The sequence below is a fragment of the Sitophilus oryzae genome, unplaced genomic scaffold (genome assembly GCF_002938485.1).
Source record: "Sitophilus oryzae breed Bouriz unplaced genomic scaffold, Soryzae_2.0 scaffold_1902_pilon_pilon, whole genome shotgun sequence".
In the NCBI taxonomy this organism is placed as follows: Eukaryota; Metazoa; Arthropoda; class Insecta; order Coleoptera; family Curculionidae; genus Sitophilus; species Sitophilus oryzae.
In genome coordinates this window covers 127,901-144,402 of record NW_022146616.1, presented here as the reverse complement: position 1 = coordinate 144,402, position 16,502 = coordinate 127,901, and the positions used below count along the sequence as shown (strand labels likewise).

General features: G+C 32.5%; 1 protein-coding gene across 1 annotated transcript in view; it reads left to right on the top strand.

Annotated features, from left to right (window-relative positions):
* Window positions 1–16,502, top strand: part of LOC115883448 (tolloid-like protein 1) — a 129,421-nt gene that overhangs the window by 4,840 nt on the left and 108,079 nt on the right. Inside the window, exon 3 of the mRNA XM_030901814.1 lies at window positions 2,509–2,654. Within this exon, the coding sequence (XP_030757674.1) occupies window positions 2,509–2,654 (146 nt within the window). The remainder of the gene's footprint in view (window positions 1–2,508; window positions 2,655–16,502) is intronic.

Here is a 16,502-nt window from a genome sequence, read left to right as displayed (position 1 = left end):
TTTGAGAATTAAGAAAAGATGCTAAATTGAATAGTTTATACCCACCCTGTACAGTATAGTAGTTATAGCAATAAATAATATCTCAGTTCGAAATTTACTATATCATTTTTCTGAAATTATTAAAATTCAGATACGTATTCTAAAAGTATCAGATAATTTTAATATTTTTTATTTGATATAACAATTATACAGTATAATTTCATGTAAAACAATATTATAAATGTTATATTAATTCAAGAGTTATTTTAATTCTAGAATATATACCTAACTTCTATTTCAGCTGGCTTGTTTTTCCAGGCGGCTTATTCTGTAACGAATATTCTGTTTTGTGGACTGTTGTTCGGTAAACACATACCAGTAAATTTTCCAAGGATTTTCCATTCCAATGCCCTTTGCCAGTGACACAACGAACCTGTCCAAAACTGAATTCTAAACTCGCATCCCTTTCTTCTTTATATTTATCCTAAAAATCCGGTTACGTTGTGCGATATTCATTGTTTCAGTAAAAATACCGATGCAAAACTAAGTTAAAATGTCATATTTGATATTTTTTTATTAGAAAGTATGTTAATTTGAGGATTATTTCATTCGGCCATATTATTTTTGTGCAGTTGTGAGAATATCTTCATTAAATTATAAAACTATTAGCTGACCCAACCCCGAGATGAATCCAAAAAATAAGATATCATTACAATCGGTCCAGTAGTTCTTAAATTAGGCTTCTTTCTACTTTCGTTTAGCCGAAATCTGTTATATAAAAAATGACTTTATATATGCGTTCTAGAAGGCTTTAGGAGTACAAATATACAAAAATTTTCCTGCGGAAATGCGCCATTTTTATTTTTCGGACTTTAGTATAGCCGAAATCTGTTACATCAAAACTAGTCATCGGGGTGTGTTTTAGACATTTTTCTAAACATAAAAACACAAAAAAGTGTCCGCGGAAATTTTTTATTTTTATTTTACATAAAAAAATGCTTTGACTTTAGAATAGCCGAAATCAGTTACATGAAAAATGAACTTATATTTGTTTTATACGAGCCTTTACTTCGGAACTTACTGCGGAAATGTGTCAATGTCATTTTTTGCACTTTGTTTTTCATACATTTTTCAGTTTATAAGCTTACGGGACCCGTGAAGGAATAGGGGTGCAGGGTGGGGTAAAACATCTTTTGGAGGAATAACAATTCTTGTAGAATAGATAATATAGGTTCTTGAAATAACAAAGTTTTTATGTAAAATAAATCCTTAAAATAAATAACTAATTTTTGGTATCCCTGTATAAATTTAAGAAAGCAATAATATTTTTCAGTAAAGTTTATTTCTTTACCTTTAAACTCAGCATAAGAATTAATTCTGAAAAGTAATGTACAGGGTATTGATAATCAATTCTCTTGTAGCATGCATATTTAAATATTTTTAAATATCTCAAAAACCAATGATTTTAAATATATTAAACCCTTATAATAAATGTTTTTTTTCGGGCCCAAGAATCCAAAAATGAAATAAAATACCGGGTGTTCCATAAGAAAAAATATAACTTTGGTATGGATCTTAGTTCTGAGACACCCTGTATATTTCAAAATAATTTTAAATTATGCACATTGAATCCCCACATATACCCATAAAATATTTTGTTTCTACATCTTTCCGTTTTCGTATATCCGAGGCGAATGAGTTGCGCCACCCTGTATAAAGTCAGTTTTTATATAACAGATTTCTGCTAAACGAAAGTTCACCCAATACCTTTATTTTTTAAATTAAAAATATATATATTTCCTAAAACTTTTAATCTAAAATAAAAAAAATATACACCTTTAACACTAATATTTATTATTATTTCATATTTTTATAAAACAAAATACACTAAAAATACCCACTGCTTGAATATATTACGCATTATTTATTGCAAGGGGACCAATTAATCTTTTGGCCTAAAACATCCGTCACAGTTATCCACTAATTGGATATTCTCTGCATTTGACAATTTTTGTGTTTTTTTTCGCAATTTACCCATTATTCATTACCTACTATCAACCCAGTTTTATTAATATAAAATGAAATTACTTTTAAAAATTCTCTCTTTTATATTATTATTGTCCATTTTTAGTTTTAAATAATTTATCTTAGACATTCTGTATATTTTATGTTGAAAATAAACAAGAAGATGAAAATAAAACTGATACAAAACTGGAGTTTGAAGAGCGTTTTATTTAGACAAAAAATAAATCGAGTTATCGTTGATACAAAAAGGATAAAATTATGTCGCTCTTCGTTGACCAGCGTTTGAGCTTGAAGCAATTAGAACTTGATGACTGTTACATTTTGTGACATCGGATGCTTAAAGCGTCACTCGTTGACGCTTTTACTTGAATACACGCAGAGAAATATCGTTAGGTTACATAAATAAATTATTATTTTAAGGTAATAGATTGTTTTAAGATAAACATTTTCATAAAATTAATACATTTAATTCTTTCAGAGTTATCTTTTCTGTTTAATATTTAGCGACAGTCCTGTTGCCGGAAACACTCAAAGAACTCTAGGAGATGTGAGACTTTGTTATTGGTGGGGAAACTCCTGGTCAGGCGCTAGGGAATCCCTCTGGCACTATAGCTCTTTAGCTGTCGTGGCCAGGGGAATAGTACCAAGACGTATAATGATGCCGGATGGGACTACCCACCCTGTCCGTCATACTGTCTGTGGTCGTGTATCACGGGCAGAGAGTTTGGGGATGTTGGCTTAACCGCTACCGCCTGGATTAAGAAGGGAACAATTTTACCAAAACCTGTGGCGGGACCAGGTCAAAGGGATGCGACCGGCTGGTTAGAAGACTACGTTCTACTGGTCTCAATCTTGGGTACCCGGGGCAAGCTGCCAAGTAGCATCTATCTGACTTCGAACTAAATCTGACCTGAAGCGACGTCAGACTTTGTGCAAATTTAGGTCGGGTGCTGGCGATACGACCGGTGACGTCGCTTTCCTATAAAAAGCGACGTCGTTGGATCCGAATCGGTAAATCCAACGATCTGTCGACGTACAAAATAACAACGTACCATTTTTATTAATTTCCCAACGTCGTTTCCACGTTGGCTTGCGCGACGTACATATACTTGACCTAGCCCGACGTCTACCCGTTGTCCGAATAGGATACTTCTCACTGATAATCCCTAAAGTAACGTCCAATTATATTTTGTTGTATTTTATGTTTATATTTATAACCTAATTTACGTATCTCTATTTACGTCCGTAAATACAACCCATTACTATAAGTAGCATTTGCGGCCTAATGGACATCATGAACATAACCTAATAAAAAGTTTTTGTAAACAAACTTAATTTTTTTTTTATTATGCCTAAAAAAACACTAAAAAGGCTTTTAGACATTCATCTACATTTTACAGAGAGAGGTCGAGGCGTAGTGATATCTTGCCTTCACCCACAAATGTTTTTTATCCGGAAGAGATGCTGTATTACACTGGTGCATCTTAATTTCATTTTTAAGCTTAGGAAACCAGCAGACTCCATCCTCCTCCCACATGTGAGGTACTGGTTCCAATTCTTTTAAATTTTATATATATACTATCTTAAAAATGTGGCTGTCCCTTTTTAAGGAGAAAACAAAAACTAAAATATAGTTGCACAAATCCACAAATCACTGATACGCAAAGTGAGGTTACGTGGCGTACGTTGGAATTATATACGTCATAATACGATTGCCGGTCGTCCGGTTTGATGACTTCGGTCGTGTGAGACGACTAATATTGGAGACCCGATCGGAATTGGTATATTGGTAGTTCATATTAAGTCGGACACAGAAATCCGCCATTCTTAACACGTATCCGATTGTCAGCCATTTTAAAATCGTTTTTGTTTTTAAAATTTATATTCACATTTCGATTTCTAGTAGAATAATATTGATAAGGTTGAGTTTGGGAGGAACGACAGTACAGTTTTATGATTAAACCAGCTAGAAAATTAAAAAAATATTTTGCGAGTAACTTTTTTATAGCTATTTTTAATTTCATAAATCTACCTAATTTTGAAGGCGCTCGTTGTTTTCCGGAGCATTTTAATCAGATATATCAAAAAAGTGACTTCCGTTGACAAAACTGATGTCTGGATTAATGATTCAGAATTATTATAATATGAAATTAGGTAGGCACTTATAGTTATATTCGAGGAGTTATTATGAGTCCATTTGTATTGGTTGTATAGGTAGTTTGGTTAGGTTTTTATGTATTCTTGGTAGCGAATATGAAACCAAAAGTAACGTAAGTGCTTAGCGACGAATTTTAAGTAACTAAAATCCAAAGTAATATGACGTTGGTAATTGCATTGGTAAAATTACATTCCCTATTAGGTCAGATACCGACGTCGAGGCGACCCGAATCTGTATTCCCCATTTAGGTGCAAATAAGGGTCGTCAGGCGGTCGAACCGACATTGGTACTCGACGTCGGGTTTATTGAACGCCGTACGTAAAATACCTTTACGTACGGAGTGTGGGACTCAATCTCTCCTTAAGCTGCCTGGAGGACACTACCCACTAAACGTCACCCCCTCGCTCCTGCCACGTCTACCTGGACCCGCTGGACGTATCTCCTCAAGTAGACGCCGGTCTGTTCCTTTTTTGTCATTACCCCTGCTCTTCGCTGTATTTTGCCTCCAGTATATTTTGGGCCAGTTTTGAGATGGCTTCAAAGTTTTCTCTTCTTTTTGTTACCGATTTTAAGAAGGTATCTGCGGAGATGTTGCCACCAATCGTCATGCGTGCCTCACATCTTTCCTGTTTCTATCTTGGACAAGCAAACATTTTGTGTTCTCATGTTCAAATGCTACTTGGGTGTTGCCGTCCACACTTTATTCATACTAAGCATTAGCAGTTCTTTTGTGATTTTAGAATTAGGTCCTTGGATGCCTTTCTATCCCTGTGATCCTGTCTGTTACTCCAGTGAATATTCTGCTTTTTCCTGATCCAGAGATTTACTATATTATTGTTGTACTGTATTTACTAATTATATTTTTTTGTTGCTTTATATGCCCCTATGACCCGGCGCGGCACCTAGATTAATTCTATTCCTCCCGGCCAGTGTTTCCAATTCACCCAGGCATTCAATTTGTTTACGAGTATACAGGGTCCCGCATTAGTGCGTGGGGCATCTGTAGTACAAAAAAACCTGAGAATTTTGTTTAAGTACAAATTTAAAGTATGTACAAGGATATATTGCAGGAAAATATTTTAACTTCTATAGGATGGCTCAAAAAAGTGTTTGTGGATCGGGATGATTTTTTTAAAAGGAACACCCTATATATCATTGCATTTTTGGCTTCCTTACAGATCACTTTACATAATCATAAGATATGAGTAAGTATATTTCGATAGCTTCAGAGATATTAATAAATAAATAAAATATACAGGGTGTCCCAGAAACAAGTGTAAGTATTTTAAGGGGTGGTAGATCTCGATAAAAGAAACATATTTTCTCTTTACCGTTTTTCAAATAAGTCCAAAATAACGGAGTTATTTTACTTTGAAAATTTGCAAAAAAATGTTTTTTGCCAAAATTTTGAGAACCGCTGGATCTTTTCTGGATTTTCTTTCTTGTAAATTTAATCTAATACCTATGTTGCCATATTATGAAGAAATTATGTTTTTTAACTAAAAACTAAAAAAAAAATTCCAAATTTTTTTTCAAAAAACTGTAAAATTTTCAAATTTTTCTTCGCAAAAAAACCTCTTAGGCGTGTTTCTGAGGTTGAACTATACTACCAGTTAAAATACTTGCACTTATTTCTGGGACACCCCGTATATATTTTTTAACCTTCCTTAAAAAAATATTATAAATACAAGAAGTCCTGAAATCAAAACTATATTAGGTATTCACTTTAGATGATCTATACTTATTTTGCTATAAATATCGTAATCTTAAATCATACAGGGTGTTCAAAATTCTACGCCAAACTTTCTTAAATATAAAATATATATATATTTTTTAATGGAACACCCTGTATATTATCTTTTTTATCAGATGTGGAGTTAAAAAATTAACATTTTTTGTATTTAAAGTATTTCAAAATGTTTAATGGTTTCGCAGATACACGCAGTATTATTTCATATGGCTCTTTCAGCGGTAAAATACGAGAGAAAAAACATTGGGTGGCTTTGATAAAAATTGTCTGTGGAAAATGCCATATGAAATATAAAACCGCGAATATCTGCGAAACCGTTAAAAATTTTGAAATACTCTGAATACAAGAAATATTTATTAGTATTTTAATAAAGCACGCTTTTAGATGTTTCAAAAAACTTTTAATAAGAGTAACTTTAACTCAACATATATGTTTCGGCTTGTTAGGCCTTTTTCAAGAGTTTTTTAAGAACTGAATTTTAAGAACTGAAAGTTCTTAAAAAACTCTTGAAAAAGGCCTAACAAGCCGAAACATATATGTTGAGTTAAAGTTACTCTTATTAAAAGTTTTTTGAAACATCTAAAAGCGTGCTTTATTAAAATACTAATATTTCAACGATGTTTCACAAGGAACCAACCACAGCTTCAGTACAAGAAATATTTATTTTTTAATTTCCAATCTATAGAAAGAATAATACACAGGATGTTCCATTTATAAAAACAAAGAATAATTATTTTATATTTTAGAAAGTTTGGCGTAGAATTCTCAACATCCTGTGTGATTTACGATTATCATATTTGTAGCAAGGTAAACTCAGACCATCTAAAGTAAATAACTAATATAGTTTTGATTTCAGAACAGTTCTTGTATTTTTAATACTTTTTTTAAGAAAATGTCAAAATATATTTACTCATATTTTTGGATTATGTAAAGTGATCTGAAAGAAAGCCAAAAATGTAATAATACACAGGGTGTTTTATTTTAAAAAAATCATTCTAATCCACTCATACTTTTTTGAGCCACCCTATAGCAGTTAAAAATATTTTCCTGAAATACATCCTAGTATATTCTTCAGGTTTGCACTTAAACGAAATTCATAAGTTTTTTATTCTAGCAGCTACAGATGCCCGACGCACTATTGCCGGAACCTGTATAAATCCATTGTTTCTGTTTGGGTTCTAACACAGTAGTATTTTACAAAAAATAACTAACTTATATTTTTTTATTTCCGTGAAAATATACCCAAGCTGTTATCACAGCTTAGGTATCCTATAAGTATACAGATAAAAATCTTGTCCCTAATTCGTGGTACGAAAATTGTTTTTTATGACGATGTGCAAACGAGTCAAATTTCCTGTGCGCAAAAATAAACTCGCATAAAATAACAATAAACAGCATAATAGAGAGATATCGCTAAACCGAATAGCGTGCATGGACGTTAATAAGGCCAGGTGTTATTTCCTTTACGTGAGGTGGTATTAACTCTCTTCATTTATAGTTATCAGATCGGAAAGAATTCTGATCGCGTTGCGTCTGCTATTTAAACTTAACCTAACTTTGAATTTAAAACTTTGAAATTGTTTTGTGTACTAGGTATTTTAAAACTAAAGGGCTAAAGTGCTTATTTCCAGTGCTTTATTGTTCAACGTCTGCCAGTGGGTTTAGGGCAACAAGCAACAAATTCTCTTAGAAGGGCCAAGTCGTCATCTGCTGTAAACCTAAGCCTCTTTATAGGTTCTTTAATATTGGAAGAGATGGAATCCATATTTTGGGCCATATTTATTTAATTAAAACTAATCCCAGCTACTTAAATATCAAATTACCTAATAAAACTAAAGTAATAATTCAAAACAATTCAAACATAACCTAAAATAAAAAATCTCGCCGGCCGGCCCCGGTTGTCAAATACCCGCACATGCCCATTTAAGCGATTTTTAAACGTTATTTAGAAATAGCGCTTGGTGTAATTGATCCGCAAATTACGTCAGGCGGTAACGTTATTAGCGGGTGTTAAAAATTGACTCTCGCATATCGTAACCATGATAAGGTAAGCGTAAATACTGCATGACGCTATTCGGTTTTCCGATATCTCTCTAATAACTGTGCCGGTCAGGCGCTGTGCACAATTTTAGAGGCCATAAGTGGGCGTGCTATGTGCGCTAACTAGTAAACTAACTAGTTCCCGATTCCGAAAATTGGAACCACGGAAAACAATAAAGAAAAAACAAAGTTTATAATGTGTATAATCTGTGCTGTTATCTACGACAAGTTGTATTGAAATGAAAGTGTTTAAATGTGTGTTCATGACATCCAAACAATATAATATCCAATCGTGTATGAATATGATTGCCATGACTGACAACTAAAGCAAATACACAAGCGCTATTGTTTAATTTTGTGTTTGCAAATGTTACCAGTGATATACAGACTGGCGTAAAGTCGATAATGGTTTTAACATTTGTCTCGTATCGAACGTGTATATTGCCTAAAATTTATGCCTTCGCCTAAGACAGGTGGTTATATAAATATGTCAATCAACAGTTGGTAATATTGATAGTCGAGAGTAGTGAGAGTACCAATGTCTATGACATATATGTTACATGTATGTATATTTTTTATGAAGTTGAAGAAAAAAACAGAAATCCTTTGTCCTTGATAGAATCACTTTGTTGTTTGTCTGTATGTCTGTCTGTTGAGATGAACCACCTATTTAAAAATAGACATATTTCTTTAAATTCAAAACATTCATTTTTAAGACACTCTGTAAAACTCTGTATACATAAATAAAATTATTGATTTTTAAAATATTATTTGCAAAAGTAGAGAGAGGGAAATCAGGCGACGAACAGAGGTGATAGTTGTTGGATAACAGCTTTTAGACTACGATTCGAGACGCATTGATGTTATTTTGGTTCGTAAGTTTGGTGACAAAGAATGCTATTAAAGGTAAAGTAAATGTTTTCTCATTATTTAACTATTGTTAACTAAAGAATATATTTCAGTTTTCTTGTTGTAATTCTGTTGTAAAGCTTTTCCTTATTCATTTGATCTGACTAAGACAATATATAACATGTGTATGCATTTAATGGAATCTATTTATGCTGTAAATAATTTCAGTTTAAAAGTAATCTAAATAAAATCGTTTACTGTTCCTTCGTGCCGTAGTTTGTGGTTTTTGAGAATACCTTATTGAGTGTACTAACAATTTTCGACCGTGCATGGGCGAATATCTTAGCTCGTAAAAGGGCAAACAAAAACAATAAATAGAATAACTTATAGAATAACTTATAATTTATTAAATTATAAGATATTGGCACCAAACCTTCAACTTTAGCGTCGATTCCGCAACAAGGGACTTGGTACCTACGGGTGGGGACCCGTTAAACTAACAAAAAACTCTTCAGTTTTCAACGATATAAATGTGGCATGTTTTGAATGTATTAAACTATAAACCTAGGTATGAGGACAGTTTCTATATTATTATTTCTCTGTTATTAAAGTTTAGGACAGCATAGTTAGATTCTCTGGAAGAATGATTATGGTTTTCTTTGCCATGCTCTTTTACATGTGAATTCCAGGCAAAGTACGGCACTCCTTTCATTTCATTTAATAAAATAAGTAGGGCTATTTACAAATTTAGCGTTTTATTTACATAACCTATTCTCCTCAAATTTCCCAAAATATTGCTTCTGTCGAGACGCATCCGAGGTAATCATAATAAAAAAAATTATTTAACACAACGTAGGTTCCTTTCTTTCATGTAAATTGTTTATTATATGTTGGTCAAAATATTACCTCTTCAACTTTGTTTGTCTTCAACGAATTTGGGTTGTTACACTACACTGTCAACAGCCTTTATCTCGGGAATGGGTGGAGGTATGTGAAAAACTTAAATCTAAGGTCTGCCTGAGTTATGATATACGTTCCCTTCCTTAACAAGTTGCTATTAATGCAAATAACTTTTGAGATTCTTGTTAACCAAGAGAATTTAAGAATACTTTGCAGTTTTCCAAATTAATAAGTGATGCGATAATTTATGTGGGGTGTATATTACTCCAAAATAACATAATATGTAAGGCACTTACATAAAACATTAAAAATAATTCTCAATTTCTTCTCCATCCATATACAAGAGCTCTTTCGCTTCCGGAAACAAGTCTACTTTTTATTTTTAGAGTGCTTTGGTCGCAGATGTGAAAGTAGAGGATCTGAATATATCAATAAGTTGTGCAATATATCTTCAATAGTTTGGCACCAACAATGATGCAGCATTGAATATTTTTATTAGAATTATATATTTTTATAACAATTTTAATAACTACCAACATTTATTGACAACGTAAAATAAAACAACAAATTATTGAGTGTACTCCACGTCTACCCTACATCATATTTTTACACCTTTTGAATCAAATTAAAACGGCACTGATAAACCAGAATTTAAGTCGGTTATTTTAGAGTGTCGTCGCGGTCGATCTAGGATTTTTGATATGTTCCTTCCTTAATCTTTTTAATCGAAGACTTAACCATTTAAAATTCGCTAATGACATAGTCCTAATTGGCTATAGCCCTGAAGAACTACAGTGAAATTCAACAAATTAAACTCAAGCAGCAAAAATTAAAGTAATGTACAACAAACTGTTAGCAAAGAATTTCTAATAGATAACACAACAGTGGAAATAGCAGAAGAAAATGTATGTTTGAGACAACTAATACATAGTTCAGGATCTCTACTATCAGATATCTATTATACAGAAGAAGTAAGTAAGAATGGAGTACACATGGAAAAAACTTCTATAAATATTCAAATCTAGAATTTATTGTTATCTAAAAAAGAAAACTTTTCAGCAGTGAGTACTATCAGTCATGATCTATGCATTCAAAACCTGGCTACTTATAATTTATCATAAGGAAACTTTATAACTATTATCTAATATTAAAAACTATAAAATGTCATGAAAATAATATTTATCATAATTTGCGTATATATGATTCACACTTCCTAGACATTCTACAAGGACCAAATTTTCTTTAATATAACCGATTCCGTATCTTGTACACCATTTTTGAGATCTGCAAGCTGTTTATACTTATTTCGAACATGCTGTATAGTTAAAATACATTGAAAGTTGTCCTGTGCACTTTCATTAAAAAAAGTCACGTCGATATCGTTATCCGGATTTTATTCCAAATTGAATATTGTTCAATTAAACTATTTTGAAATAATACCCGTTCCAATATTCATCAGCGTAAATGTTCCGATGCGTCAATATGGATTGGGATGTATGTCGGATATTGACAGTTGCTTCAATTAACTTTAGTAAAATCCGGTGGTGAATTTATCAGAATATAATACTCCATTTTTTAAATAAAAATAAATAAAACGGTTTTTAATAAAAGTGAATTTACTATTTTATTCGTTTAATTTAAAAAAAAAAATGAAAATTGGATAAATAGATATTTTTTTTTTAGTTTAAAAATTGCACTAGTTCATCACAATTAGGTTCACAAATCCCGGTACCGAAAGTACCGGGAATTCTCGGTTCTTTTGAGTCATCAAAGAACCAGGACTCGAAAGTATAAATTCCCGGTTCTTTCGGTACTTTCGGGACCACTTTCGGTTTTTTTATATTTTTTTACGGGCAAAAAACTTTTGATACTTTCTAGCGGTCGAAATCAAACTCTTCTAAATAAGTAGTGATCGTAAAATAAAAACTCTTGCCTTTAATCACCTGCTGATGATGCTAACATGGTTAGCGAAACCCGCGTCCAGTGTAAAAGTAAAAGTGTTTTGGTGTATTGTGGTGATTTAGGGTTTTTATCGCAACCAAAGGTTCCAACCCCCAACTGTAAGTAGTGATGCTATATCTTACTGTCCTTAGTTCTGAAGTTATTTTGAAGTTTCTATAGTGTTTATTAGCAATTATTGAAGTTTAAATATGTTATTTTATTATTCAGTATAATATTGCTAAATGTATAGTTTGGTTTTTAAATTATATTTTTTTGTGTTATGTTTTTATAGGCATTTGCATCTTTAACTGAAAATGTTAAGTTTTTTCAAATTTAGTTAAGTTGGTTTTGAAGCTGGTTGATATTGTTTGATGTAATTTTTAAGCTACCTATGTGTTTTCGTTTTTTTTCGCTTGTGTTCATTATTTGTGTTCATGTTTACTTACTCATGACTTAATAATTTGATATTTTTTCATTGGAAACTCAATTTTCTATCGGTTTTATTATAGAGAACAATCCCTTGCTTGCTAATTGACGAAGTCCGCATTCATTGAACGAAAATATTTTAGTACGGTTCCAGAAACTCTAATAAATACTACCAACTAGGGTTTAGATCCTTTTGGCCATCACAGAACCGGGCCTCGGTAACAATAATTGAAATTTTTTTGTTACGTGAGAAAGTCCTTTGATACTGATTGATGAACTGCACCACCATTGAACAAAAACTAGTCTATATAACTTATAGTCACAATACACCAAAATACTTTACATTGAACATTGGACATGAGTATTTCTATAAATATTAGCATCATCATCAGATTTTTAGAACTATATATATATAACTATATATATAAATTCGGGTCAGAACGTCCTACGACGTTGTCCGATGCCTAACTTTCACCCTGTGCGATTTTCCCATTGATCTTCGGTCAGATTGTTCTGGCTCATTGATCTTCTTATTCCTTCCATCCATGTTTTCTTGGGACGTCCTCTCTTTCGTTTACCAGGTGGTATCCAATGAATGACTTGTTTTGGAATTCTTTCATTGTGCATTCTCTGAACGTGGCCGTACCATATTAATTGTTTTTGTACTATATCATTTACTATTGTTCCCTCTATTCCCATCTGTTGTCTAATGTCTTCATTTCTGATCTTATCCCTCCGTGAAATTCTCATTGCTCCTCTAATCGCGTCCATTTCTGTTGTCTCTAATTTCCTTTTATTCCTTTCAGTGAGTCGCCATGTTTCACATCCATAGAGTAATATGCTTTTAACTCGTCTCGTATATATAAATATTAAAACTAAACTATTATTTACAAATTGAGTGTTTATATAGGCACTTGATCATAATTGTTACAAAATGTAATAATAAAATACAGAGATGAGGCTATGATACTAGAAAATTAGCGGGGATAATTTAGGCCCCGCATAGCCAGCAATAGACCAACAATAGCCTCTACAAAATGAGTATCTAAATACGTGAGGAAGGCTATACTTGGAAATGGTTGAATAAGCTAAGAATGGACGAATGAAGCATTTATGATGATATTAAATATATATAACAATAATAATAATAGCTCCTGTACATAGCGTTTAACGCCTTGGGAGTAGCTAGGTACAGCTTGCCATGCTAGAGCCGTTCGGTATACAAGGAAGGTAATGTGTCTAGCACTACGCCTCAACCGCCTATTATCACCTCAGGATTGTGAATCCTAAGTACTCATTTAGGGAAGAGTTGACCTAGGTACCCAAACTATTTTTATTTTAATAAAATTAGTCGGCTGATGAAATACCGGGTGTAAGATTCGAACCAACAACCTTGAGATTGGTAGACGAGAGCCTGTACTTCTACGCCCACCGGGCACCATATATTAAATATATTCCTTCTTATATTAAATATATATGAAGGCATATTATATGATATAAAAAACATATTAAAAGGACTTTTTGACTGTATTTTATTTTTATTGTGACAAATATTAATTTACTAGTCATAATAATAATTATTATTAGTAAAGTGACGTAGTATATACAGGATATTAAATAAATTTAATTAAAGAAGGAAATAAAATAAGACAGACATTCTACGTTCAAATGTTAAACGAGTAAAACCTCCAAATGATTTTACGTGTGTACGATGGAAACCGTTTTAAATTCTCCATCTTTCTGTTCACTCATCCTTCTTTGACTTTGAGAATGATTTGTTTGATGTCGGTTTGATGTAGGTTCTTTTACTGTGCTAAAATAATTAAGAGGTTTTCTACACGACGGATGAACATAGGATGATATGTAAAGAAGATTTGTTTTTACTAAATTCAATTTATTAAAGGTTTCCCTCAAACCTCTCACGTATTTCTAGAAGCTAGAACATAGTTGTTTTACATTTTGTTATTTCAATTATTATTTTATTTTTATTTTTGGTTACAATCTTTACATGAAATTTCATAAATACCCAACCTTTCCAGTGGGGGGGTGTTTTATCTTAAAATTACCTAATAGTTGTAATTTATGTAATTTATTATTAGCGCTATATACAAGTCTGTAATTGTCGATCTAGAAAATTCTTTTTAAACCACGGTGGAACTAGAGCACGCAGAAGTCGAATTCACAGAAATCGCAAACTTATAGGGACCTATATATATATTAATCGGTTTAAAACGTTCTACGTCTTCCGATGCCATCTTTCCATGTATGCCTGTCTCCGAGAGCTCTTTCCTCCATAAACTTCTTCTCGGTCTGCCCTGTTTTCTTCTTCCTGCAGGTTTCCAGTTTATTTTTTGCTTTGGGATTCGATTATTTCTTCCATTCTTTGGACATGCCTGTATCATATGAGTTGTCTGTTCTTTATCTCATCCACTATTGTATATTTAACTTTCATAATCTTTCTTATGAGTTTATTGGTTATTCGTTCGAGTCTTGATTTGCCTGCTGCTCTCCTCCAAAAATCCATATCTGTGGTTTCCAGCAATCGTTTGCGGTTTTCTTAATTGGGCACACTTCACAGCTGTATGTTGTTGTGCTCTTGATGGTGGTATTATATATTAATGTTTTGTTCCTGTTGTTTATGCTTCTGTTCCACAGTATCCCATTTAATACCGTTAATTTCTTTTCCTTTTCTAATATTAGGTTTTGTTGTTCTCCTACCCGATACACATATATTCTGTTTTGTTAGTATTGATCTGGAGACCCCATTTTTGATATTCTGCTACAAGCTTACGTGTGATATAATTTATGTCATCGTAATCTTGTGCTATGAGCACCACTATGATCGTCCGCGAAGCACAGTGTGTAGAGCATGGTATCCCCTATGGATACTCTCATATTTCTACATTTTTGCTTCCAACATTTGAGAACTTGTTCAAGATAGATCTTGAACAATGTTGATGAAATACGGCACCCTTGTTTCAGACCATTGGTTCCATTCAATTTTGTTGTTAACTTTTTGCCCACTTTTAACTTGTACCTAAGTTTTCTAATTATTTTAGCAACAAATGAAGTGGAAAACTAAGTAGTCTATGAACTAAGAAATTTCTTGAACCTTAACTGTAATCATAAATAAATTGTAAAATTCCATATTCTCCCTTTTTTTCAAATTCAGTAACACAATGCTATAGTTGCTACATTATATTTACCAAATATTGATCTAAAACCTAACCTTCTTAACTGACAAGTAGAATGATATGTGTATGGTACAGTAATAAATTGTATTATTCATGTAGTTTACGTAGTAAATTTAGATGAAACAATATCCTAAAATAACACACAGGAACTATTTCTGAATGATGCAGAATAATTTACGGTCCCATTCAAAAAGAGTCTCGATGTTCTTCCCACGTTATTTCGTAGCAGTGTATATGACATATATCTTCAATGAAACTCATCTCTATGGTGAATATGAAACTTCTATAAGATATGGCATTCTATTCCTATATGAAATATTGTGTTTTGTTCAGTATGTAAATTATTTTAGAGCGATTTATTTTTCTTTTTTCTTATTTTCCTGTCTTGATAAAATTGTTTGCGATATTTTTTTAACTACACTTAAAAAAATTATTTTGGGGTATTGTACTAAAATATGAGATGAAAGGGATTCATTTATTTTAATTAGTGCTTTTTAATTGAGTTGGCACAATAATTAGTATATCATTAAATAACATTTTAAATTTTTACAATGGCCCCAAAATTATTCCTAAGTTTTTTCGATTTTTGAAGTAAAACTTCTTTACGCGCGACGGGAGTGACACATCACGGCCTTGACACGACATGGCCTTGATTATGCCTTAACGCACGAGATAGTGAGAAGAAAAAGTGGTAAAGATCGCGCAAACATAAAAAACATTTGATTTAAAGCTAAGAAAAGCATTATAATAAACCGTTGGAAAAAATCGAAATTAAAATGAAACTTCTACACCCTGTATCTCCGAAACTACGTATTTTAGGACATATTTATACGAACTTTTTTATTTATTTTTAACTGCAGAATGTGCTGCCAAAGTTTCCGGAATACAGTTTGGACCACCCTGTATTACAGAAAAAGGAAAATATATTTTTTTCTTCGTCCTGTTAGCAACATAATCCCTTATAACATTATACCACATTTTCTTATTTATATTCTATAAAAAAGCTCCAAAACTTTTCCTCATATTTTCCCCAAACTTTTTCCCAGACGTTTGATTGACATGCATATGAAATCGTCAGTTATAAACTCCAGAGACAGGAGAGGGTCGCTCTCTCCCTATGCGTGAAAAAAAAAGTTGGCAACGGTGCGCGGAGTTTGGCAACTCTCGGGTTGGAGGAATGGAGGAACTTTCGAGCGAGTTATAGAAATATGTTGCCTCGATTCGTTGCCGTAACTGTATT